The sequence below is a fragment of the Salminus brasiliensis genome, chromosome 6 (genome assembly GCF_030463535.1).
Source record: "Salminus brasiliensis chromosome 6, fSalBra1.hap2, whole genome shotgun sequence".
NCBI lineage: Eukaryota > Metazoa > Chordata > Actinopteri > Characiformes > Bryconidae > Salminus > Salminus brasiliensis.
Window position 1 is genome coordinate 20677335 of NC_132883.1, and position 25574 is coordinate 20702908.

Genomic DNA, 25574 nt, shown 5'->3' on the forward strand with positions numbered 1-25574 from the left:
GTGTGCCATAGACCGCACGTGAGTTTTCATGGAAATGTAAAAATTGGAGCGTTCAAAAATATTAAACACGTGAACGAATAACAACAGTAAAGGTTCGTTTATTTATTTTATTTGTGCATATTTTTTTTGTGTTTTGCAATGAGAAAGAAAGTGAGTGCATGTGTGGTTATGGTTAGCTTGCTTGCTAGCTCCTGTGTCTGTGTTGTAAACATGACTCTGGATAAAGTAAATATGCTAAACTTTACCTTTGACTTAAACTTTGTGATTTAGGCGTTGAGTAAATGTACAGAGTGGTAATAAACATTCGAACAGTAATCAATTAGTTACTACTGTGTGAGTTTTGTAGGGTTACTATCGTAATTGACGTTTATTGAGCAGAGTACAGAAGTTTAATAGTTGTGGTATTTGTAGTTTTCAGGCATGGGGAGACTGCGAAAGAAACACAACTGGAAAGGGAGGCAGCAGAATGAAGCCAAACCTGCACCTGCAGAGCTAAAGGAGTCTGATGTTGTGGTGGAAGTAACAGGTAATTATAACATTATAACATTATTTATAATAATAATAATAATAAACATAGTTACTTTACTTTTGTCTGTAACTGTGATTATTTCATATGTTTTCTTTAGGTGACGATAATGTGCACTTTCTCTCTTTCGGTGTGTAATCTGAAACTGTGTGCTCTTATAGCCGTAGGTTACCAGTTGAAATTGGAATTTGAACACACCTGGTTGAATGTTTGCTGATCATCATCTTAAAAACTTTAGATCCAATTGCTAGGATGACCATATTTCTGTTTTCAAAAAAAAAAAAGAGGACACTGGAGACACAAGGGTATCCACTGTAGTTAGGATGTCATGGCTGATGGCTTTCAGGAAGGCCTAAGTTGTAGGGCCATGGCAGTGTGTGTTATTAATATTAATACATAAACACATACTCATTTAGCAAGACCAGTACATAGCCTTAACATCCTACATGACCAGATCATCTCCTTTTAGTTCAACTCGCCACTTACTTAGCCTACTTAGACCCCATTTTACAAACTTTACAAAAATTATGGACACCCTAGCACTTGGATCAAATGTTTTTAAGATGTCCAAACTTTTGACTTGTAATGTATCTGCTTATCTGTCGTGTTTCTTCACTTCCAGACTATACTGTTCTGAAAGGAGTGGATGAAAGCAATGCGCTCATTCTCCCAGCCACCAAAGCTAAGAAGCAGAAGGTTGCGCAACCTGTCAGTAAGAAAAAACCTCTGACCAAGAAACAGAGGAAGAACCTGGAGAAAGTTCTGGAGCAAAAAGAGAAGAAAGCTCATGTAAGTGTGAAAGAGAGGTGTACGTCCACATTGGCAGATTGCTCTTCGTGTAATGTATCCTGGCAAAAATAAAATAATTGCTCAGATGTACTTACCTGTTCCTTGTGAGGAACGCATGGTCAATACAGTGACCTGATGTCAACAGCATCTTGTCATCAAAATCAGAGCAGACAGCAGGTAGACATGTCAGTTTAGTTAAGGGTCTTTCATTATGAGGTGTGTGTGTGTGTGTGTGTGTTTGTCATCTTTACCAAAAGCATCTGATTCATTTGGAATTCATTGAATTAATTTTGATTGTTAGTCTGTGTTAGGCTTTTCTTTCTGGGCATGTCTCTTGTCTCTCTCTCATTTAGGATTGTGCACTTCACTGCATTTTCTCTCTCTATCCAGCGAACAGATATCTTAAATAAACTGTCAGAGGTTCAGCTGCCGGAAAATGAACTGAAGCTGCTGTACACAACCTCCAAACTGGGCACTGGAGACAAACTCTATGAGAATAAAAAGTGAGCACACACACGCACGCATAGACCATGCTACGTTTATCTTCTGTGAATGCATCTGAGGGTCTTAACTTTATTAACTAAATGAACTCTGTGTGTAGGTCTCTTGATGAGAACCAGGACAACAGTTCAGCCCCTATCAAAATCAGCAGTCTGAGTGGTGTTAACAGAAAGAGGAAGAGGAAAAAAGATGATGACGATGAAAGTGAAGGAGCAGACTCTTCTGAGGAGGAGATGAGCGGAGCCTCTGACTCCTCGTCTGAGGATGAGGAGGACGAGGCGGCAGAGGTTTCAGAAAAGGAAACACTTGCAGAAAAGGAGGAGGAGAAGCTGAAGGAGCAGGAGGAGAAACAGAAAGTGGTGGAACTAATAGAGGAGGAGAAGAAAGAGGCAGATAAGGGAGAATCCAAAACAGCTGTGCACAAGAAAGAGGAGTGCCAACCAGCTGTGTTCATTCCGGTGGACAGGCTACCAGAGATACAGGTAAGAGAATGTTCAAGATGTGGTTGCTGCTCTGGTAGCTTAGCTGGTAGCTTCTTGTGGTTGGAGGAGTCTAAGTCAGTGGATGGGAGAAAAAATGACTTCACTAGGGAGATAATTAGGTATGAATCCATTAATTCTGTTCCACAATCCAGTCTTGGCTGCAAACGCTTTGAGCTTTGAACAGTTGTACACCAGGTGACCTATTTACCAGGAGATGCTTAAGTCTATCCACTGGGCCAGGAGTGTTAGCTAGTTAGCTACATTCATCAATCACATTTGGTTATATATTCAAAATAAGAAAACAATGAAAAAGATAGATAAATAATAAACAATAAAATGAATACATTTAATAATATATATATTTCTTGACCGATTGCATATTTGGGCAAGAAATTGGCAATTAAAAAAAAAAAAAAACGTTGCTCAAGGCCAATTGGTCACAAGATGCAGCAGTTCCTCATTCAACGCTTAGATGTCAATTCAGACCTCACTCATGGCTGCAGAAACCCATTAAAGCCAGCATTGAGTGCCTCTCTGTGTGTTGATAGTAATGTAAGTAATGTGCCTCATGGGGAAAGCAGAGTAATACCCCTCTGGAGAGTACATCATTCAACCCAATACAGCAATTATCAGAACAGTAGAACTAGCAAAGACGCTAACGACACACTGGGATACACTATATGGACAAAGGTCTCCCTAGACAGTCTACGATCAGATGTGAGTGGTATTGAAAAAAGGAAGCATTTAGGAATCACCGCAGACCATGTAAAGTGACTGAGCTGCAAAGGGGGACCAATGCCATATTCATGCCTATGGATTTAGAATGGGATGTCATAAAAGCTCCTGCAGGTGTAATGTGTAGGTGTCCCCATACTTTTGTCTATTTATTACATATTTGGATTACATATATTGGGCGTATTTGTTGGACATCTGTGTAGTAATAGTAATTACTTGTACATGAGTGTATTTTCTGTGTGGGTCTCGTACTTCAGATTTGGACTTGTGAACGTTTGTGTGTGTGTGTGTGTGTGTGTTGTAGGAGGCCCGGCTGAAGTTGCCGGTGCTGGCTGAGGAGCAGGTGATCATGGAGGCGGTGAGAGAGAATGATTGTGTGGTGCTATGTGGAGAGACGGGCAGTGGAAAAACCACACAGGTTCCACAGTTTCTTTATGAGGCTGGATATGCTAGGTACACACACACCATTACCTGTTTTATGAGCATTATAATGCTGTCTATTAAACTATTCCTGAGAGCAAGATCACTGTCAATATCATGAGGTACTAGTAGTGATTTACTGTTACAGCAATATGTTTACTGTGTACAGATGGTTTTTAGTAAATTGATGAATATAAAAAACTGCTTTGAACCCCCCCCCCCTCCTGCATAACGCGCCTCTTCCCTCTCTGTCTCTCAGTGCTCGCGCAATAATTGGTGTGACTGAACCCAGAAGAGTGGCAGCTGTCAGCATGTCTCGCAGAGTTGCTAAAGAGATGAATCTCTCCACAGGGTGTGTGTGTGCACTCACTGATACCTTCACACATTGTTGGTATTCACATGTTAAATAGAGTAGAGCTAAACTGTGTGTGTTTGTGTTTTGTCAGGGTGGTGTCTTATCAGATCAGATATGAGGGGAATGTCACACAAGACACCAAGATCAAGTTCATGACAGATGGTGTCTTGCTGAAAGAAATTCAAAAGGTAGTATGGATGGACAAATGTGCATGTGTCGACTCACACACACACACACTCTCTCTCTCTCTCTCTCTCTCTCTCTCTCTCTCTCTCTCTCTCTCTCTCTCTCTCTCTCTCTCTCTCTCTCTCTCTCTCTCTCTCTCTCTCTCTCTCTCTCTCTCTCTCAGAGCTGGGTGCATTACTGGCATACCTTTACTGTCAATGTTTGAGAATTGTCATTCATGCTGGCAGCCCTTAATCTGGATTTTTTTTGTGTGTGTGAAAAGACAGAAATTTTCTAGCTTTCTAGTAGTCTACCAAATGTGTGTGTTCGCAAAGCCTTTTTCATGTTGCAGCCTTGTGCTAAAATCATTCTCCACTCAATACCCCATAATGAGTGAAAACTAAACTATTGCACTGACAAAAGTATTCAGACCCTTTACTCAGCACTTAGTTGAAGTACTTTTGGCAGCGATTACTGCCTCCACTCTTCTTGGATAAGATGCCACAAAGTTTGCACACCTGGATTTGAGGGATTTCTGCCATTCTCTGCACATGCTCTCAAGTCGGTGGACCACCTTTTTCAGGTCACTGCATAGATGTTCAATTGGGTTCGAGTCAGGGCTTCAGTTGGGACACTCAAGGACATTCACAGAGCAAAGTCGTCCCTAAGCCACTCTTGTGTTGTCTTGGCTGTGTGCTTAGGGTCATTGTCTTTTTGGAAGTAGAACGTTCGGCCTAGTCTGACTTCCCCAATGCTCTGGATGAGGTTTTCATTAAGCTCCATTCAGCAGCTTTCCCAGAGCTAAATGTCAGGTGTCATAGCAAAGGGTCTGAATACTTATGTCCTTATTATTTTTTTTTAGTATTTCCTGAAATAATAAATAAATAAATATATATATATTCTTGTGTCTATCACTTTTGATCAAGTTGGCCTGACTCCTTCCAGTTTATTTGCTGTTAAATTCCCATATGAAAATACATAATCTGTACACAGTGTGATTGTGACTGTATGTATGTTTGTACAGGACTTCCTGTTGCAGAAGTACAGTGTCATCATAATTGATGAGGCTCATGAACGCAGCGTGTACACAGACATCCTCATTGGCCTGCTCTCGCGCATCGTACCCCTCCGCAACAAGGTAACGTGCACACACACATGCATAGAAGGAAGAGAGAATGGAAGGAAGAGCGTTTTATCACTATGTAATGAACTTGGAACAGCTTTGTTATTAGATTTTGTGTTTATTTAATCCTGCAGAAAGGTTTACCCATGAAGTTGCTGATCATGTCAGCAACACTGCGAGTGGAGGACTTCACAGAGAACAAGAGACTCTTCCCCACTCCTCCTCCAGTCATCACGGTATGATCCATCTCTTTCTTCCCCAAATTTCATTCTTTTCCTATAGTATCAGAAACGCCACCTACCATGTTCTGTTTTGCAAACTTTGTCTTAATGCACTTATCAGAGGTTCAGGAGATGGTCATGCTTTAAAGGGTAACTGTGTCTGTGTGTCTGTGTGTCTGTGTGTAGGTGGAGGCTCGTCAGTTCCCTGTCACTGTTCACTTTAATAAACACACACCAATGGAGGATTACACAGGAGAGGCCTTCCGCAAGGCATGCAAGATTCACCGCATGCTGCCTCCAGGTCGGACATACGCACATTCTCACATGCACAGACAGCTCTTCAAGTACTGACAATGTGGTAAACAACAGGATTGTAATTTGAGACATTTGATGAATTTACTTGTTTTGTTGTGCGCCAGAATATCATGTACATTCAGATTTTACAGCTTTTAATGTAGACTTCCTTTACATTGAGGTGCAATACAGGGCAGCCAATCAGAACAACTCCTGATTCCTATTCTTTTGGTACATAAACCAACACAAGCATGACCATGACTACTTGCAAAAACAAGCAAATCTTTAGTTCCTATAACTTTATTTGAAAGACATGGTAACACATTACAGTACCACGGTAAAAGAGTGCATCTCTGTTGTTCTGTAGGAGGTATCCTGGTGTTTCTGACTGGCCAGGCCGAGGTTCACTCTTTGTGCAGGAGACTGAGGAAAGCCTTCCCTTACAGAGCTAGTACACACGCTGGTAAGTACATAAGTCTATATAAACACATACACACACACACACACAATCCTATGTATCACACAAACCCTGTGACAATTATCTGTGCATGCACTGTTACAGATGCAGAGGACACATCAGAGGAGCTCAGAAAGTTAAAGAAAGCAAAAAAAAAGAAAAACGTGGTACTGATTACTTCTACATCATTTAAATGTTCTGGGGTTTCTTGCTCTGAGGGGGTAGTCCTTGGCTGGCTCACTAGGGGCTCCGACCTGGAATTCTGTAAATTCTGTTGTGTAATATTGGCGTAAAAATGAATGAATCTCGGTTCAATGGAATCACTTTTTTATTCCCTCTCATTGATCTCTTCCGTTCCATCTGACAGTCTCTTCCTCGGATAGACCTGGATAACTACTCTGCTCTGCCTGTGGATGAGGGTGATGAGGATCGACAGGCTGGCATTGATGATGACAGCGATGAAGGCTCTGACCTGGACATGGATTTGGGCGATCACCCGGATGACGCTGGTATGTTATTCAGTTGTTTTCTACAGTGTACTCTCAGACCGTGCTAGAGCTTTGCTATAGGCACGGAATACAACACTAAGCAAAAAGGGTTCATGGTGGAGCTCTAGAGCAGCCCTACTCTGTTGAGATGTTTACCTGGCATGTGTATCTTTTTGATTCCTAGAAGAAAAGGCTGATCCCTCCATCCCTCTGTACGTACTGCCCCTCTACTCGCTCCTGGCACCTGAGCAGCAAGCTAAAGTACGCTGTTTCTCTTATTTTGTCAATAATTGAATTAAACAGTATTTCTGATGTTTACTGTTAAGCAAAATATATAGCAGCACACTGCAGCTTTATACTTCTGCTAAACTGTTAAACTCCTTGTCTGTGTGTGTGTGTGTGTGTGTGTGTGTGTGTGTGTGTGTGTGTGTGTGCTTGCACGCCTGCATGCACAGGTGTTCCGCCCACCTCCTCCAGGAGCTCGTTTATGTGTAGTTGCCACTAATGTGGCTGAGACTTCTCTCACTATTCCGGGCATCAAGTATGTGGTGGACTGTGGCCGGGTGAAGAAGAGATTCTATGACCGAGTGACGGGAGTCTCCTCCTTTAAGGTCACCTGGATTTCACAGGCCTCAGCCAATCAGAGAGCTGGGAGAGCAGGAAGAACAGAGTCTGGACACTGCTATAGGTTTGATATTCCTCACTATCTATCTTTAATGTGGAAGAAGAACATCAAATCTGTGGTTGAACTTTTAAAAATGGTGTGTGTGTGTGTGTGTGTGTGTGTGTGTGTGTGTGTGTGTGTGTAGGCTCTACTCCTCTGCAGTATTTACTGATTTCAGCTTGTTCTCTGAGGCTGAGATCACTCGACGACCGGTCGATGACCTCATCCTTCAGATGAAAGATCTCAACATTGAGAAGGTCTGTGCAGAATATTTTTGTACTTCGCTTTATTCACTTCATTCTGCGTGCTTTAGAATGGGGATGGTAGCAGTGTCTTAAAAATACATGGATTTGGAAACTAGAGATGGCATGTTGGTGTAGATATCAGGCCAATATGAGCAGAAAGTGCTGTATCATATAGCAAAAAGGGGAAATTAGCATTGGCCAGTTTTCAACGTTTACATCTTATGTATCAAAAAAGAAGAAGTGATGCCATCTGGGCCCAAACTCATCATAGTATGCGATTTCTCAATCAGGTATTCAAATAAATGGTGTTTTATTGTGCCAAGGTCAGGACATGCAGCTGATATGTTAACCTAAGCAGAGCTACATATAGAAATGAGTGTTTGTCAGGTATGTTTCTGTAGGACCAGTATATATATATACATCATGAGAGGACAGGTTCAACACTTGGTGATGCCACAGCCATCTGTGGCTGGGAGTCTAGCAAGGACAGTTCCCTTATCACTCTGTGTGATGCTAGCCAGTGTGGGTGTCTGGCATTAGATTACATTGCGTTCGCGGAAAAGCTAAGCTATGTTGCTAAATCAGCTGTATAGTTGGGTAAGGATTACCTCCTATTCTAGCTGCACATCATAATCAAATTATTTCTTGTTAATAAAACTTACTTTTCAGGTTGTGAACTTTCCATTCCCTACTCCCCCCTCCTCTGAAGCACTGGTGTCTGCTGAGCAGCTGCTGGTCTCTTTGGGAGCTCTGGAGGAACCACCTCGGCAGGGACGGTACGATCCCTCTCTCCTTTTTTAATTCATCTCTCTCTTCACCTCCCATTTCTGCTCTTTATTTAACCTGGCAAATATGTCCCTCTCATAGGTTGGTGGATGTGAAAAGGGCTCGTCTGTCCTGCCCTATAACCCCTCTGGGTCGTGCAATGGCAGTGTTTCCTGTTGCGCCACGCTATGCTAAGATGCTAGCTTTGGGCCGTCAGCAGGGCTGCATGCCCTACATCATTACTGTGGTGGCAGCCATGACGGTCAGAGAGATTTTTGAAGAACCTGACAGGTAAGCAAACAACCGGCTCTTTTGACACCAACAGTATGGAAACTGATGTCCTGCTGTTTGGCCTTGCATCTATTTTCCTCATTGGCTTTTCTGTCTCTCACTACAATTGCCAGCATGTTATGTAAACACATCAGGCAGTCACAGGGACTTACCCTCACCCCAGATATACAGTGCCCTCCATAATTATTGGCACCCCTGGTTAAGATGTGTTCTTTAGCTTCTAATAAATTTAGTTTTTTTCTAAATAATATAGGACCACGATGGAAAAAAAGAGTCAAATCCAACCTTTAACTCAAGTGAATTTATTCAGTAGGAAAAAAATCCCACATTAAGAAATAATTGTTTAACATCAAATCATGTGTGCCACAATTATTGGCCCCCCTGATGTTAATACTTTGTACAACCCCCTTTTGCCAACAAAACAGCACCTAATCTTCTCTTATAATGTTTCACAAGATGGGAGAATACAGATAGAGGGATCTTTGACCATTCCTCTTTGCACAATCTCTCTAAATCATCCAGCGACCTGGGTCCTCTCCTCTTCAGCTCACCCCACAGGTTTTCAATGGGGTTGAGGTCTGGGGACTGAGATGGCCATGGGAGGAGCTTGATTCTGTGTGTGGTGAACCATTTCTGTGTAGATTTGGCCATATGTTTTGGGTCATTATCTTGCTGAAAGACCCAGTGACGACCCATCTTCAGCTTTTGGGCAGAAGCCACCAGATTTTGTTTTAAAATGTCCTGGTATTTCAAAGCATTCATGATGCCATGCACCCTAACAAGGTTCCCAGGGCCTTTGGAAGAGAAATGGGCCCACAGCATCACTGACCCTCCCCCATATTTCACAGTGGGCATGAGGTGCTTTTCTGCATACTCAGCTCTTGTGTTACGCCAGACCCACTTAGAGCATTTGTTGCCAAAAAGCACTATCTATCTGATCAAAGCACACAGTTCCAGTACTGCTTAGCAAACTCCAAACGTTTGCGTTTATGATTGGGAGGCATGCACGGAAAAAACCTTTTCTCACTCACAAACAGCTTGTTGGCATGCAGATAGCGCCTGATGGTTGTTTTGGAGACTTTGTGACCCCAAGAAGCTACCATTTGTTGCAATTCTGTAACAGTGAGCTTTGGAGACCTTTTTATTTCTCCTATTATCCTCCTCACTGTGCGTGGTGGCAAAATAAACTTGCGTCCTCGTCCAGGCTTGTTTACCACTGTTCCAGTTGTTTTAAACTTCTTAATAATTCCTCTGACCGTAGATATGGACAGGTGTAGGTGAGTGGCTATTTTCTTGTAGCCATTGCCTGACCTTGTGGAGGTCAACACACATCTGCCTTACTTGAATGGTATGTTCCTTTGTCTTTCCCATGTTGAAGAGAAATGGCCTCTGTGTCACGTCATATTCATACCCCAGGGAAACAGGAAGTTGTGAATTACTAATTAAAATGTTCCTACATACTCTGATCAACTTCGTAAACTACTATAGAAGTGACAGAAATACTTTAATTACATTTATTTCCTAAGAAATGTTAGGGGTGCCAATAATTGTGGAACAGGTGATTTTATGAAGAAGAATTATTTCTTAGTCAGGGATTTTTTTTTCCCCCTTAAAATTCACTTGAGTTAAAGGTTGGATTTTACTCTTTTTTTCCATCGTGGTCCTATATTATTTAGAAAAAAACTCAATTTATTAGAAGCTAAAGAACACATCTTAACCAGGGGTGCCAATAATTATGGAGGGCACTGTATGGCCCTGTTAAGACACTTACGGGTCAGGTGTGGCAATGGCAAGTGTACTGTGGGCCAAAATTCACCCAGCTGTGGCGATTTGAATTTGAAGATTTGAATTCTGGGACACAATTCAAGATACACCACCAAGGGTTTATCTAATCTTTAAATCAGAAAGGCTGCAATAGCTGCATGTTTACAACCGCACCAGCAATGGTTACATTATTTTAATCAATGTATTTGTTCAATTTAAGCTTTTGACGTTTGCTTTCTCTCCACGACCCATGTCCCCTCACTCTCGCGCACACGCTCTCTCTCTCAGGCCTGCAAGTAGTGAGGAGGAGAGTAGCAAGCAGGCTTCCAGAAAGGCTCGCTTCACTCAGATGAGGAGGTTGTGGGCAGGGCAGGGTGAATCTCTACTGCTGGGAGACCTCATGGTCATGCTTGGTGAGTCAAACATGCACTCACTTACAATATATCTGTACACACGCGCCCATAAACAATAGCTGCATTGCTGCTCCCCCTAAGCTGCTGTACAACTACTGAAATATTTTGTGTATGTATGTGTAGGTGCCGTAGGGGCGTGTGAGTTTGCTGGCTGCACACCAACTTTCTGTGAGGAGAATGGTCTTCGGTACAAAGCTATGCTGGAGATACGACGGTTGCGGGGGCAGCTTACTAATGCAGGTGAACAAACACCCACGCACACACACTCTGTCGAAACTGTCAGTTTTGCCCGGACGTGTAAACCTATTTGAATGCAGTCTAGTTTCTAAATAATTACACTGTAATGCCAACATTTATTACATTCATTACAGGTACTTTTGTCCCCACCACCTTTGTGAGGAGGGTTTTCAGACATGCGTTTCACTTTATTTGCTTTGCATGTCTAATTCAGTCACCTAACACAGTTTCTGAGAGTAGCAAGTGGATGTCTTGCAACAAACACTCGAAATCGTATTCCTTTAAAACGGTGCATGGCAGTAGTGCCACTCTGTTGTTTCATAATATCATTAAAAAGGTTTAGCACATATATCCTCCTCAGCAGTAATACTCCAGGTTGGAATAAATGTAGGCAAACATTTGTACAGTAAGACCTAAACTAATTTGGCCTATATTTCAGAACTTACATTTTTATCTCTTTCTACCCCGCAGTGAACGCTGTGTGTTCAGATGCGGGGGTATGTGTGGATGGCAAAATGGCTCCCCCTACTGAATCTCAGGTGGTGTGTCTGAGGCAGATTGTGCTGGCGGGCTTGGGCGATCATCTGGCCAGGAGAGTACAGGCTGAGGAGCTACTGGATCCAAAATATAGAAATGGCTACAAGGTAAGTCAACACACAATCAGCCATTAACAGTCATCTTCCAGTGTGTAGTGAAACTGAAGATCAGGGGGATAGAGGTCACACAAATTATATAGCTTGTTATTGAACACAATTAGGTGAACTGTCTGTCTTCAGTATTATAGGGTGTGAGGATGATTAATCATCCCAAGTTATATCAAAAATCATCCTCACACCCTATTACACTGAAGACTGACGGTTCACCTAATTGTCTTCTTTAGCAGGTAAAAACAGCATGATCTCTAAAAGCAAGTGGTGCGACTGAGTGTCAACAAACAAAATGAAACACTTCCATTTTAATCAACAACATGAGCGAAAAAATTATTTTCACATTCCTTTATTCCCGATGGCGTTTCTCGATGGCGTTTCACCTCCACAAATACTCCACAAACAAGGCTGTTTATAGGGAAATGGCAAAGAGTGTGGGGGATTTCAGTTGGTAATGCCAAATACAGAATTTGCTACCAATATGTGTTAGAACAAGTAAGTAGATTATCATTGAGAGTAAGGCACACTCCCAGTGTATAGGTCTGTAATTGCAGTGCACTTGCTATTAAGTGAGGATGTTCAGCTTTAATGCTGAAGTGTGTTTTACCAGTAAAACGAACTGTTCTGCATGGAGAACCTCTCTCCTTCCTTTGACTGCATATCTAGGCTGACATCCAGTACGTTTCTCCAATGTGATGTTCTTATGATTGGCTGTTTTGCAGACACCCCTGCTGGATGAGCCTGTGTTCATCCACCCGTCCTCCACCCTCCACAAAACACTGCCTGAGTTTGTTGTCTACCAAGAAATCATGGAGACCACCAAGATGTACATGAAAGGTGTGTGTGTTTATGGGAGGCTGTATTTATGGGGATGCTGTGTATAATTACAGTTGTGAGGAAGTTTGGTGGTATGTGGATCTGTGTTTTTCTGCTTCTGGGTTTTTCTGCTTCTGGGTTAGTTTTAGTTTTGAGAAGGCTGAAGAAAGCTGGAGTGATCTAAAGTAACTGGCCTCACTCATAAAAAGGCTCTGTTAGAGTGGTCAGAAATTTTTGGAATGCTGTTGTGCGAGTTTTGAAGTTTCCTTGGGAAACAAAACAAATTTTTGTTTGCAGAGTCTGTGTTTGGTCTATATTTTGGATGCATGTGTGCAGGCTGATTATGCTTGTACTATTAATTTGGTTTGTAGGTGTGTGTGCAGTGCAAGCCGATTGGATACCAAAGCTCCTCCAGCAGTATTGTCACTTCAGCGGACCAGAACAAGACCCTGCCCCATGGTTCTGCCCACTCAGTGGCAAAGTGAGGTGTCAACAACAGAGCACCTTCTGTAAGACCATACCTCCTCCCCACACTTTTTGTATCTCGTGCTGACTTTTCAATCCTTTCACAGTGGTGCTGATTGCCTGGTTCTTATTGTATGAGCTGTAGTATTAGTAAAAAGGAAGTCATGTTGCCATATTAAACATATTAAACGTTTTTGCTTTTGTGATTTAAATAAATTTTCAATTGAAATTATTACAAATATTTGAAAAAAAAACATTTTAACATCTAGACAGAGTTAAACATCTAGGCTACACAAATTGCAGTTCTGTGACCCCTGATGGTGATTGCAATACATCCTCCACTAAAAGGTTTGATGTGGCATTGGGCTACACGTACATTCAGAATTTAGGTTTATTTGAGCATGTCAATGTTTTGATTCATCTTGGACATCTCGGATTGGTTAGGATGCTCATAGCACATAAGCCTAATTTGCATATTGCACATTTCTGCATTAGCAGTATTGTGAAGGCTAATGCTGCAATATAAATTTAAGGTTGTACATCTCTAGTATGAACTAACGGTACATACATTTGTATTCACAGTCAGGGTTGGTTGGAAGCTTCCAGCCATAGAAATGGATCATCCAGAAGGTCTTGAGCGATACAAACTATTTGCCAAGTTTCTGCTGGAGGGACAGGTCTGTTTCTCAGTTTGTCTGTCTGTCTGTCTGTCCATGGTTTCTTATTGAAAGCTGTTAGTGCTGTTAACAATAAAGTTGGACTGGCATTTACTGAAATGTTATTCTGGATGAATGGTTTCAGGTTTGTCCAAAGTTGCAGCAGCACAGTACACATTTACTGTCCAATCCTTCGACAATGCTAAAGACTTGGGCCAAGTAAGAACATAATGTACCATTGAAAAGCCAAATGTGTCATTGTATTGTCTTTTTATTTATTTATTTATTTATTTATTAACCCTCTATATGTATGTTTTTTAGACTGCAACCCCGGACTGAATCTCTGTTGTCTGCATTGGTGTCTGAGAAAGTGGATAGCAGGGATGCCTTACAAGCTGCATGGGAGAAAAAAGAGAAATGTAAGTAATGAATAATGAAGGCCTTAATTAGGGATTAATTAGGCCTTAATGAAGGATTAATATAGGGCCCCACAAAATGTCAGTATATGAAGGAATCAGTGTGCTTGAAAATTGCAGGATTTTATTTTTAAATATTAAAATAGATGTTGATCAGTTTCAGCTTCTGTGGTTCTGAAGTCCAGCTCATGGTGTATCACAGTAAAACTTAGTACCAAATTGTAGTAAATTGTACTACTAACACACAGATTTGTCAGCTGAAGTGTGTAATAAATCATTTTATTGTGCAAAACAGAAAAAGCAAGTGTTCTTTTATGAACACTAAACTTTAGAAAGAAAAGATTTAAGGTGCAGGTTTAAAGTGCAGTTTTAACCCAGAAAGCTTTTAGTTATTGAACATTATTGTTGCGTGTTCAAAATGAGTTTGGCACCCCGCCCAGGTCTTTGGATCAATGAAAGCAATCTTGGACACCTGTAATAATTAGTTTGTCAGATGAGCCCAATTAAAGGAAAACCACTTAAGAAGGATCTTCCACATTGTTAAGCAGGCCACAAGTTTCAAGCAATATGGGAAAGAAAAAGGATCTCTCTGCTGCTGAAAAGCATCAAAAAGTGCAATGCCTTGGACAAGGTATGAAAACATTAGATATTTTGCAAAGCATGATGATCATCAAAGCATGATCATCGGACTTTGAAGAGATTTGTGGCTGATCCAGAGCGCATCCAGAGCTGGGTTTGTGCCTCTGGAGTCCCATGAACCTCAAGGTGTAGGATCCTCCAGCAGCTTGTGGTTGTGCATAAACCTACTAATCAGCCACCCCTCAGCTATCAGTACTCATAGGAAGAAACAGTTGCAGTGGGCCCAGACATACATGAAGACTATGAGATGACTATGAAATGACCGCCGTGCAACCCCGGATGATCCAGATGGATGGGGTAGTGCATGGTTGGTGGATGATCACATGTCTTGGGCCATGGTGAGCGAGCTAGTAGGTCCCTACAGGCGTCAAAAAAAAAACCTCATCAAAGTATATAGAGTTTCTGATTGACCATGTCTTCCATGGTACAAAAAGCATGAGATGATGCCGATCTCATGCTGCAGAGAATACCTCCGTCATTGCCTACTATGGGCATAAAAGGAGAGAAACGCATAGTGTGACCACCGCCCTCCCCTGACCTCAACCCTATTGAGAACCTTTGGATTATCCTCAAGCAAAAGATCAATGAGGGTCTATTCTTATATCCTGCAAAGAAATTTAAGTGGAAAACTCACTCATAAACTTGACCTGTTAAGATGTTTTTTGATTGAAATAGCTTTTGATTTCAGTAGATGTGACTCATAATGCTGCAAATACAACAAATGAGCATTTTCTCAACAACCTGTAAAATGTTATGCAAGCGTTCTGCATAATAATTTGGAACAATTTTGAGGTAAAAAAAAAAAATACTGTTATCATTGGGAGGTTTGTTTAATAAAATTTGAAGTCATTTGCATCAACCATTTAGGAAAATCAGAGAAAAATATCATGTGCATAAAAATTTGGAACACTTGTATGGTGTGTATATAGGGAACTGAAAAGAAACTCAATGAACCATCGTACCTCCCAGCACGAATGCATATTTAAAGGCATGTGGCTTAAGATTTGTGCCAAGAAAGGCATTTAATATATGGGAAAAGAAATATATTACCTGCTATATACCTTCTGTTGCTAGCCTACTCCCGTTCTTGCTTTATCTCGTTAACAGAGAGCACCTTAGCAATTGGTTAGCTGAAATTAAACACGATCGGTTCTCTAAAATAATGCTGCTAATGAAATATACTATAGTTTTTCACATTCTGTGAGGATACGTTTCGCTTTGTACTATCTGGATGCTAATCTACATTCTTTTATGCGTTACATTGATCATAAATTGATTCATAAATATTCAGATTACAGCTGTTTAAGGAATTACATTCATGTTTGAGACTCTTCATTTGTTTTGATGTGAAAAAGACAGTCCTCTAAGAACCTTTCTGGAAAACAAGACTGCGTGCAAGACTACTGGTTTTCTAGTGAAAGTCGCATTTTAACAAAACACTCTACCTGCAAACACAAGAACGGTATTGATTAAAAGTGTAGAAAACACATTTTTGCCTGAATTTAATACAAGTGAGAAAATAATTTGAGAAAACTGCACCATGCTTTTGCAATGTGCAACCTGCAATGTGAGTGATTACTGCGACGTCTGCGTATTCTATATGTCACATGGGGAATATCTCTCTCTCAACAGTTCTGTTGTCCGCATACTGCCAGTGGATTCCAGAGTCACTTCACCAAGAAGTTACGAAGAGTTGGCCACCTATCTGAGAGGCGCACACACAAACCCTGCCTAACCACCTGTCTCCCCTTCACACAAAACACACACACCGGCCCTTTGAACTGTAAACAGAGCTGGTCTCGGAGGATTTATGCCTTTGGAGGCACACATCGCAAGGATTTTAAAGACAGCTTCTCCCTTATCTCTGGTTGGACGAAACCAATGCCTTCATGTACCAACTTTTATGTTATGTATTTATTTGGACTCACTGTGGACTGAAGATAATGGTTCAAATTTGATGTTCAAATGTTGAAAAAAGTATTGAATTGACTTGGTTAATTAATGTACTTGTTTAAATGTGTAGCTCACATTAACATGAACAAAATTTTACATTGGTGCTACTAATAGAAGTAAATACTAACTAAAAGGAATGGAGTTGGTATAAAAATAAATAAATAAATTGGGAAATGTACACATTTCAGTCAAGTACATTCAGTGAATTGCATTTTGTTTTTTTTTTTACAATTACATTTACATCCCAATCTGAAAAGAATGAACTCTAAGGACATGACTCTCTCACTCTCAGACTAGGCCTAATCTGCTGTAGGCGGTGTCTGGGTCTAAGACCTTTGGGTTTACGACCTAGCACAGAAGTGTGTGACATTCAAGATCAGAATAGACACCTGAAATCTTATCAGCTTTATAATGTTATGAGATTGGGAAAGGGGCAAATAAATACTTTTTTTATCCTGTTTTTCTTTCTTTTGCTTGTAAGTAACAAGTTTTCTGTGATTCGCTCAGGTTCAAGTTTTCATTTTAAGCTAATGAAGGTTGTCATGTGAACAAATCAAAGGAAATGGGGTCTTAAGGGCTGAACTGCTATGAATACACACTTGTATGTAGTTGGAGTTATGGAACAAGAACTTTGTATGCAAGGGCCAAAAGTTTGAGACTTTTTTGGCAGCAGCCTGCAGTTCCAATTCCAAATGCTGCTTAAGCGTGATGTGAGGGAGACCGAGACAAGCATCTTTCGTTTTAAATGTCGCCATTCTTCAGTTCAGTGGGAGTGATGAGAGAATTAGGATTCCTGTGAAAGACTAAGATCAGATTTGGAATAGTTCTGAACTTGTCTGGTGAGTTTCAGTATCAGTCCCGCCCGGGCTACTCTGATTTACTGTACTAATTGGTACTGAAAAGCTCGATTTTACTGCATCTGTATGGACAGGAATGGCTGGTCTATAGCATTGGCCAAGTCTTTTGGACCACTTTACTGCAAGAGTAGGTGTTTTCTTCCATCAGGACTTACATTTTTTACTTACTTTTTTTTTTTTTTTTGAGGACTGTTACATAATCCTGCTATGAATTAGTGCTCCAGGGCTGCTGAGCTGTTGCAGGCCACTGTGCAGATTGAACAGGTGCCTCTTAGTGATCATATTAAACTTGTCATTAGGTCTGTTGTGATTTTGTGATAAAAGTTTTTTTCTAACTTTTAATTAATAAAGAATAAAAAGTTGGTCTAAGTGTCGGCCCGGTCATTAAGAGTTCACCAGTTTGATCCCCAGTAATGCCCACACTCTGGTTGGGCAGGATGGCCCTCCCTTTGCCCATCACTCTGCACTAGCAGAGGTAGCAACAATTGGGGGGGGTCGTGAAACTAAAGAAGGGGTTGTCAACGCCTCTGCAATCTCTGCAAAAATCTCAACAAAAGCCATTAGTGAAACAAGCGAATTGAAACTGACGGGTCCAGATACACTTGTTTTTTTTCCTGGTCCTTTCCTTCAAGTTTCCAGAGTATCAATTTCTTCCACCAAATTGGGGGTTATTCTAAAATAAAGTGGGAGTGTGTTATTTGTGAGGTACTTTCTAAATGAACCGGGGCATCAAAAATATTTGAGTGTCTTACGAGTGCATGTTTTATTCTGGTATTGAATAGATAGGCGCATACAGTAACAGAACGGCAGAAAAGTCTGATGGCGATTCAGGTCCTGACTTCTGAAAATGATCTTTTTAGACTTCTATATTCTATACTGATATATTTAGTGGGTTGTATCACTCTCTTTTTAATACATTAACGTTTGGACACACACTTTGGGCAGTTGCAGGGTTTTTTGTTTTGCTTCTGGTGGGTAGGTTTAAGTCTAGCAATCATTCCAAAAAGATGCAGTAGCTTGCTTCATGGTGGCATATTCATGGCTATTTGTACGATGATACATATATATACAAACTCAAATTCACCTGGTCTTACATAAAGAAAAAGGAATGGGGTAGACACCCCATTTATACGCGTAATTCTGCCATACACTAATGTTTGATAGAAATAACAGCTGATAGTGACTGCAGTATATCTGTATATAAAATGTATAATCTCATCACGGTCTCTCCATTGCTGTATCACTTTTTTTTTTTTTTTTTTTTTACATAAGTTGAGTCTGTTGACCAATATTTGCCCCTAAATATTTGTACATTGACTTCCATTGAAAGTTGCCAAGGTTTCTGCATGGGAGTGTGCCATTGCTTCTTTTGCATTCAGGTGAAACTACAGTTGCATCAGCAGCATCATGGTTGCACTTCTAATTGCATGCATTTATCTAAATATATATAAGCACTTGAATTGCAGGCATTAATATATATATATATATATATATATATATATATATATATATATATATATATACACACACATACACACACACACTAGGGTAGAGTAGGGTGCTGGGTTGCACTGCATGACCTATATACTCACGTGCATGAGGGCGAAGTCAGTGGGTGTGTGAGAAATCGTTTATGAGTGTATACTAAACTCCAGCCCAAGAGTACTTCGTTAACACGGTGGTTGAAAGCTGGAGCGTGTGTTCGTTAGCGTGCATGTCCCCACCTTGGCCTGAGGGGAGAGAGAGTTTGAGTGAATGGGGGAGGACGGGGAGGAGGGTGGGGGAGGACGGGGAGGAGGGTGGGGGTGGAGTGGCGCTACTAAAACGGCTGGCTAAGGTAAACTGATACAGCACCGTAGCTCCACGTGATAATAATAACAACAACAGCAATAATAATAATAATGGAGATATGAAATAATAAATAGCATTATAAAGTGTTGCACACAGGTCTAGAAATGACTGTTTAGGACCTGCTGAGGTAACTGTGGAGCCCCGCTCCCCTCCCCTCCCCTCCCCTCCCCTCCCCTCTCAGGCAGATGTGTGGAAGAATGAATACAGGGACACACCCAGTCAAACAGGCCTGGCTGAGGCACGTCGAGGGAGGGAGGGGGAATATTGGTCAGAGGCTGCTGAGTAAAAAGAGGGAGTGTCTGGACGGAGGAAAAGCGAGGAAAAGCGAGTAAGAAGTTTTACTTCACTCCTGACAGTCCTCGATCCCCGAGAAGACGCCGAAGAACGACGTGCACGAGCTTCCACGGAGGTCCGCCATCGTCTGAGGAGAGAGCAGAAACAGACCGGAGAGGAAAACAAAATGAGAGACTCCGCGAAAAGGAAAAACGGAGCTCAGAGGCAAACGGGTAAGAATTGCAACAGACGACGTGTCTTCTCCTTTTTCCAAACCATGTTGTCCTCCTTTCCCCCTTTTTTTTTTCTGCACGAGGGCTTTTCTCTGGGCGTCCCCGCTGAGTGTGTGAGTGAGAGTGTGTGTGTGAGAGTGTGTGAAAGGTGAAAGGGAAAGAGTTCGAGTGGAGGAAAACGCCAGAGCTGTTTAGTCAGACAACACCGTGGTTTAGTCAGAGTGAGCTTGGTCTTCCTCACGACATTTTGGAGTTTTACGCCGAGGAGGAAGCTGTGAGAACATGCGGAGGTTGTTAGAAGTGCTGGACTGATTCACAGTATGAAAGTACTTTCACTCTGCTGATTGGACCCCAAAGCTCCTCCCTCTCTCTGAACATCACACACTCCTCACACTGCGAAACGAATTATGATCCTAACACACACACACACACACACACACACATACACATTGATAAAATAAATAAATGACATATTTTAAAAAATAATATAATTTTTTTTTCAAATAATAATTATATTGATTTATAATACGTTAATAAATCCCTTTTACACAAAAAATATAGTGGTTAAAATAAGTGGAGACTTATTTTTTTAATTATTATTTATTATTATTTTTTTTTTACAAAGACACAACAGCTTGAACTGAACTGGGAAACGAAAATGGAAGAAAATGGCATGTAAAAAGATCGAGATCCAGATTTGTAGCCTTTTCTTGTCTCTTTGTTTTTTCTACCCTCCTCTTACTCACACCACACATCTGCTGCAGTCTGAACTGGTTTTGTCATGGCACACGGCCAGCATAATCCACTGTAGGGCATTCCTGCATCTCAAAAGGACGTGTTGCTCTCAGGGCAACTGCCTGTCACTGTCATGAGCTAGGCTTTGCCCTGACACTCCTACTTTCAGACTTTTACTCTGTACTTTTACTGCCATCCTTGCTAGAGAGAAACCAGGGAATGTGAAGCAAGTAGTCCTTTCTATTCACTGTGGACAACCTGTGGAAGTTGCTTATGGTAATGTGATGGTAGGAGTGTACAGTATTGTAGGTGTTAGGATGTATGCTGTGGATGGAACATGTACAGTTGCATTGTAATAAACTGCATGTGTGCATGAAAGGTATGTTGGAAGGTTCCCTGTGTAAGAGGACAGTGCCGGATTGCAGGGTTTTTGCAAATATCTTCTTTTTAGGCCTACCAGCCAAGCATCAAAGCATGGTTGGAGGAGGTCTTGTGTCTCTGAACTGTTCTGCCCAACAGTGTGTGTGTGTGTGTGTGTGTGTGTGTGTGTGTGTGTAGCACAGCAGTCCAGTCCTGAACCAGCTGTGCCCGTTGGAACAGGATAAGCAAAAAAAAGTTTTTTTTCCCCTTCAAAAAGCCCCGGGATCTCTATCCAACCCACCATGTTTTTTTGTCTTTCTTATAGGCAAATTTGTGCCTGGACAGGCTTATACAGAGTCAAGCTGAGTCTTGCCTTTCCTAATGACTTTAATATATGTTGAGCAAACACTTAAATAAGAACCTATAAGCCAAAGCTATACCCCCTAATGCTTCTTTCCTGCCTGGGGTGAGTGGTAGTGAGGATTGCTCATCTCCTGTCATTTAGATGTATGGAAGCTTATCTGCCATAAGGCTCTTGCCTCTACTACGTCCTTGTTGATTCCTTAAAGCACTTCTGTCTCTGTAATGTAACTTCTACAGTGTGTGCGGGGATAGCTGGAGGCACATTCCTTCTCTACATGCTTTTACAGTATATTCTCATTCTGCAGATGCCTCTCAGCCAATCAGTGGAAAAAGGCCTGGAGGAGCTGAGAAGGAAGATGATGGGATGATTTCTGTCAAGGTCCTAGGGGCGGGGGTTGATGCTTTTGAGTTGCAGGTAAGACTCTTTCATTAAACAGTATTAGCCAAAAAGCAACATGGCATTCAGTCTGGTGTGCAAAACTCATCAGTGGTCAAGTGTGGGTGGGGGTAATCAGTAATCTGAACCTGGAAGGCCAGTTTTTAGTACAGTTTGGAAAGTTTCCTACTCAGACACTCTTAATAAACCAGGCTAGAAATATATGAGCTAAATCCAGGACCCCAGGACCAGAACTGAATAGACTGAATAGGTCTGGATATTTGTTGTTTTTTTGGACAAACTTTGGGCAGAAATTACCCAGTCCTGTCCTCTGAAATACCTCCTATCACATTTTTATTCTTGTGTCATCCTAAATGTTAATATTACCCATGCAGGTTAATGGCTTCTGGCTGGTCCAGGACGCAATGTTGACCATTCTGGGTAGAGAGGAGGTGGCCCCTCGCACATCCCTCGCTCTTACCCTTTCGGGTGTAACCCTTGACCCTTTCACTGAGCTCCAGAGTGTCAAGGGCTTCAAAGCAGGTGTCACCCTCCGACTAGTAGAAGGTAAGTAGAACATTGCCCTTTCTAAGGTGCTGTTATGCTGTGAATCATGTGCTGTAAAAACTGTTATTGATGGCAGTGCATGTTGACTCACCTGGTCAGGTTTTAATGATGGTGCCATCACCATCATCATCATTAGAACCTGGACTAATGAGAAGCTGCATGGGGCTAAAGAGACAAAGCTATGTGCAAAGTATTCAGCATTAGTACTCCTTCATAAAACACTGGGTACATTTGGAATTTGATTGCTGTGTCTAGTTTTACGAATGATCACTGTATAGTAAAGCCACGTGAAGAGTGGTGCGCTGCTTTTTTGCTTTACAGGTTTTGCCACTTCACTCTGCCATAAGTGAGTACAAAGCTAGCTGTGATCAAACAGGTCTAAGCCTGCCATAATTCACACACAGTCACTCACGTTGATAAATGTGGGAATTTTAATGTGCTAGGAGTGAACAGTTTACTCATCTAATGAATGGGAGGCTTTTGGTACTAAGGCTTAATTTACAGAGGCATACAAATCTTGTGATATTCTTCTCATCTTCTATTTTTTACTTTCATATTTATCAAAGAATGTACCTGAGATTTTCCGTTCAAACTATATTCTTATACTAGTGTCGACTGAAACTTACAAACCTGACTGTATAGAAAAAAATAGGTTCGACTTTTCTCAGCCAAAACTTTACTAACTAAGGTGTGGTCGTGCTCCCGCACCACACTTGCCATTCCTTCTGCATCTGCAGTGACCCCCCCCCCCCCCCCATTCCCTGCCGCTCTAGTTTTCACTGATTACACACTTTGGACTGGCAAATGCAGCCTTCTCCCCCTTCCACTTGCTTAGCCAGCCACCTGCATAGTCTCTCAGAACGCAGACAACACCTGAGGAATACTGATTTATGGGGAGTCTTAGTTTAAGTTTAACTAAAAAGCCTTCCTCACTAGGATTCATCTTTGATCAAAATGATTTTTTACAGTGTATTTTATTTTATTATACTGTGTATTATATTGTTTCTAGCCATTTTATAATTTTATTTAACTGAAGCCACTCCAGGACGTGCATTACTGTGGTGAGGGTGTTTGATTTTTTAGCTGTAAAGTGCGGAAAGGTGTGGCTGGGTTTGTATGGGATGCCTCAGGGTTCTTTAACCATGAATCGAAATGCAAAGCAGACTGAAGCCGTTTTCTTTTCACAATGCCCAAATTCACCAAACCACAAACAAACCGTACTGAAACTGCCCTGGTATGTGATTATTTTGAGGTCCAATTAGAGGGTTCGGCGTTCGTTTGATGTGTTCACAAGAGAAACCAAGATGGAAGTGATCCAAGTGTGAAAACTGTGAAAAAGTGCTGTGCCCTAACCTTTCAAATGTGTGGTATGTGTGCTTGTGTATCACAGAGCCATACTCTCCACGATCTGCACAAGCTCATTTGGCCCACGTTCAGGAGCTGCTGAGAGCTGCCGGCCCCCAAGATGCCCTGAGAGAGGGCAGATCACCTAGCATTCTCAGTACCCTCACACACACCCCTGGTAAGTGAGGAAATATTCATCATTGTCACTGTCCTGCAATGCAGTGGCTCCCCACACTCTTCAGCCACATAATCAGCGAATTCTCAAGCCCTCCCTGGGAAGGAATGTTAACACATTGTTGAGCAGAGGTGCCAAACATACGGCCTAAAGGTCAGAACCGGCTCAATAGTATCTGCTCCGACTCACTAAATAAATCCCTGTTCTCAACTTCAGAAATCTGAATATCCATTTTACCTGGCGGTGGGACATCAGACGGTCAAAATTTAGAGTTAGTCCGTCCCCCTAGGCTGAGTATAATGTGGCCTGTCGCCACAATTGATATTCCACCACTGATATAGAGGGCATTTGCCAAATAGCTTGAGAATTTAAATGAAGGTATAGAGGATTGTGCTGACCGTGGTAATGTGATAATGCACTGCATAATGCTTTCTCTAAATACTGTTTCAGAGCTCCCTCCTGCTGGTCATCCTGCAAAAGGCAAAAAAGCTAACAGTAAGACTGAGCAACAGACTGAAGCACCTCCACCTCCTGACTACATCCTTCCTGGAGCTACAGAGCGCCCCCCTCTAGCAACCCTGCTGCCCACCAGCACATACAGTGAAGTATGTGAAGCACATGAATATCATGGCACACTCATTCAATCGCACTGCATGTAGATCCTTACTCTATGCTGTATGTCCAAATGTTTGTGGACACCCCTTCTAATGAAAGCATTCAGCTTCTTTGCAACTATTGCTGCCACAGATGTGCGAATGCACACACACACACACACACACACACACACACACACACACACACACACACAGCTTGTCCAGTCTCTATAGAGAAGTACGGCTAATCGAGTAGGGCTCTCTAAAGCAGATACACATGGACCTGTTGGCACCATGCCTACTGTCAGGTGTGGGCTAGAGGAGTATAAAGCCCTCCAGCATTGAGCTGTGGAACGATGGTGCTCCATCTAATAATTTTGGGATGAGGTGGGGTGGTGATCATCCAACATCCTGACCTCACTTACGCCCTTCTCTATGTTTGCAATCAAATCCTCAAAGCAGTGCTCCAAAATCTAGTAGAATGTCTCCCTGGACAGTCCAGCTACTCCAACAAAAGCAAGATGTCCCAATACTTTTGTCATTTTGACTTTCATTTCAGGCGCCCAGTTGCCTGTTGGACCTGTCACTCAGCTGTTGGAACCCTCCCCCTGGTTCAAGAAAACTGCAAGGTGACTTCTTGTACCTTAGCATTCAGACTCTGGAGGGGAAGCACTATGACATCACATCCTCCCCACGAGGATTCTACCTGAACAGGTGAGAACAGTTTCTTAGTAACAGATACATAAGAGCCAAGTTCAGTTATGTAAAATACACAAACAGGTGATGCAGGTGCTGCTTCATGTAAGCAGCTATACTTCCCTAACTGGTTATTTACCTATTTGTTGTTTTTTTTCAGGTCCACTATGGATGTGTTTGACCCTCGTCCATCCTCATCCACTCCAGTGTGTCACTGCCTGACCGATCTACTGTCTCAGCTGAGCCCACAGTTTAAGCACAACTTCAGTTCACTTCGTCACAGGTAACCAACACAGGCACACATTTAACCCCTTAAACTGTAAGGGCCTTTAATCTCAGTACTAAATGTACACATTAGCACCAGTAGTTCATAGTATATATCTTATAATTCTGTGTAATAAATGAATAATTGAAATTCATACGAGTAATAAGTAATTAGATGGAACCTTGGATGGTGCTACTAGTCTCACGCTTAGTAAAATGGATGGATGACCTGAGTGCAGGGAATGTGTCTTTAGTGGTTGTAGTATAACGATAGTCTGGAAGCTCCAGTCACTGGTTAATCAGTATTCTTGGCTACAAAAACACCATGAAGACAAAAGAACACTCCAAACAACTCTGAGA

The 25574-nt window shown here is 41.7% G+C and overlaps 2 protein-coding genes and 1 long non-coding RNA gene across 3 annotated transcripts in view; 2 read left to right on the forward strand and 1 right to left on the reverse strand.

The window, feature by feature from the left end:
* Positions 1-17635, forward strand: dhx37 (DEAH (Asp-Glu-Ala-His) box polypeptide 37). Its single transcript, XM_072681959.1, has 28 exons — positions 1-92; positions 412-526; positions 1149-1315; positions 1706-1818; positions 1917-2298; positions 3338-3486; positions 3713-3805; positions 3900-3996; positions 4998-5111; positions 5231-5332; positions 5504-5618; positions 5979-6074; positions 6174-6235; positions 6436-6577; positions 6741-6817; positions 7012-7244; positions 7366-7477; positions 8135-8241; positions 8333-8521; positions 10574-10698; positions 10822-10938; positions 11407-11579; positions 12305-12419; positions 12770-12907; positions 13446-13540; positions 13665-13738; positions 13841-13938; positions 16207-17635. The coding sequence occupies exons 2-28, from the start codon at positions 421-423 to the stop codon at positions 16281-16283; spliced, it is 3468 nt and encodes a 1155-aa protein (XP_072538060.1). The 5' UTR covers positions 1-92; positions 412-420; the 3' UTR covers positions 16284-17635.
* Positions 14147-19643, reverse strand: LOC140557495 (uncharacterized). Its single transcript, XR_011979823.1, has 3 exons — positions 19451-19643; positions 18977-19114; positions 14147-14932 (listed from the first exon to the last, which is right to left on the reverse strand). It is a non-coding gene; the product is annotated as an uncharacterized lncRNA (long non-coding RNA).
* The window catches only part of LOC140557491 (clustered mitochondria protein homolog), a 13224-nt gene continuing 7100 nt past the window's right edge, over positions 19451-25574 (forward strand). The window contains exons 1-7 of the mRNA XM_072681958.1: positions 19451-19741; positions 21505-21614; positions 21971-22142; positions 23533-23664; positions 24112-24266; positions 24814-24968; positions 25111-25233. Coding sequence (XP_072538059.1) covers positions 19696-19741; positions 21505-21614; positions 21971-22142; positions 23533-23664; positions 24112-24266; positions 24814-24968; positions 25111-25233 — 893 coding nt within the window. The 5' untranslated portion in view covers positions 19451-19695. The remainder of the gene's footprint in view (positions 19742-21504; positions 21615-21970; positions 22143-23532; positions 23665-24111; positions 24267-24813; positions 24969-25110; positions 25234-25574) is intronic.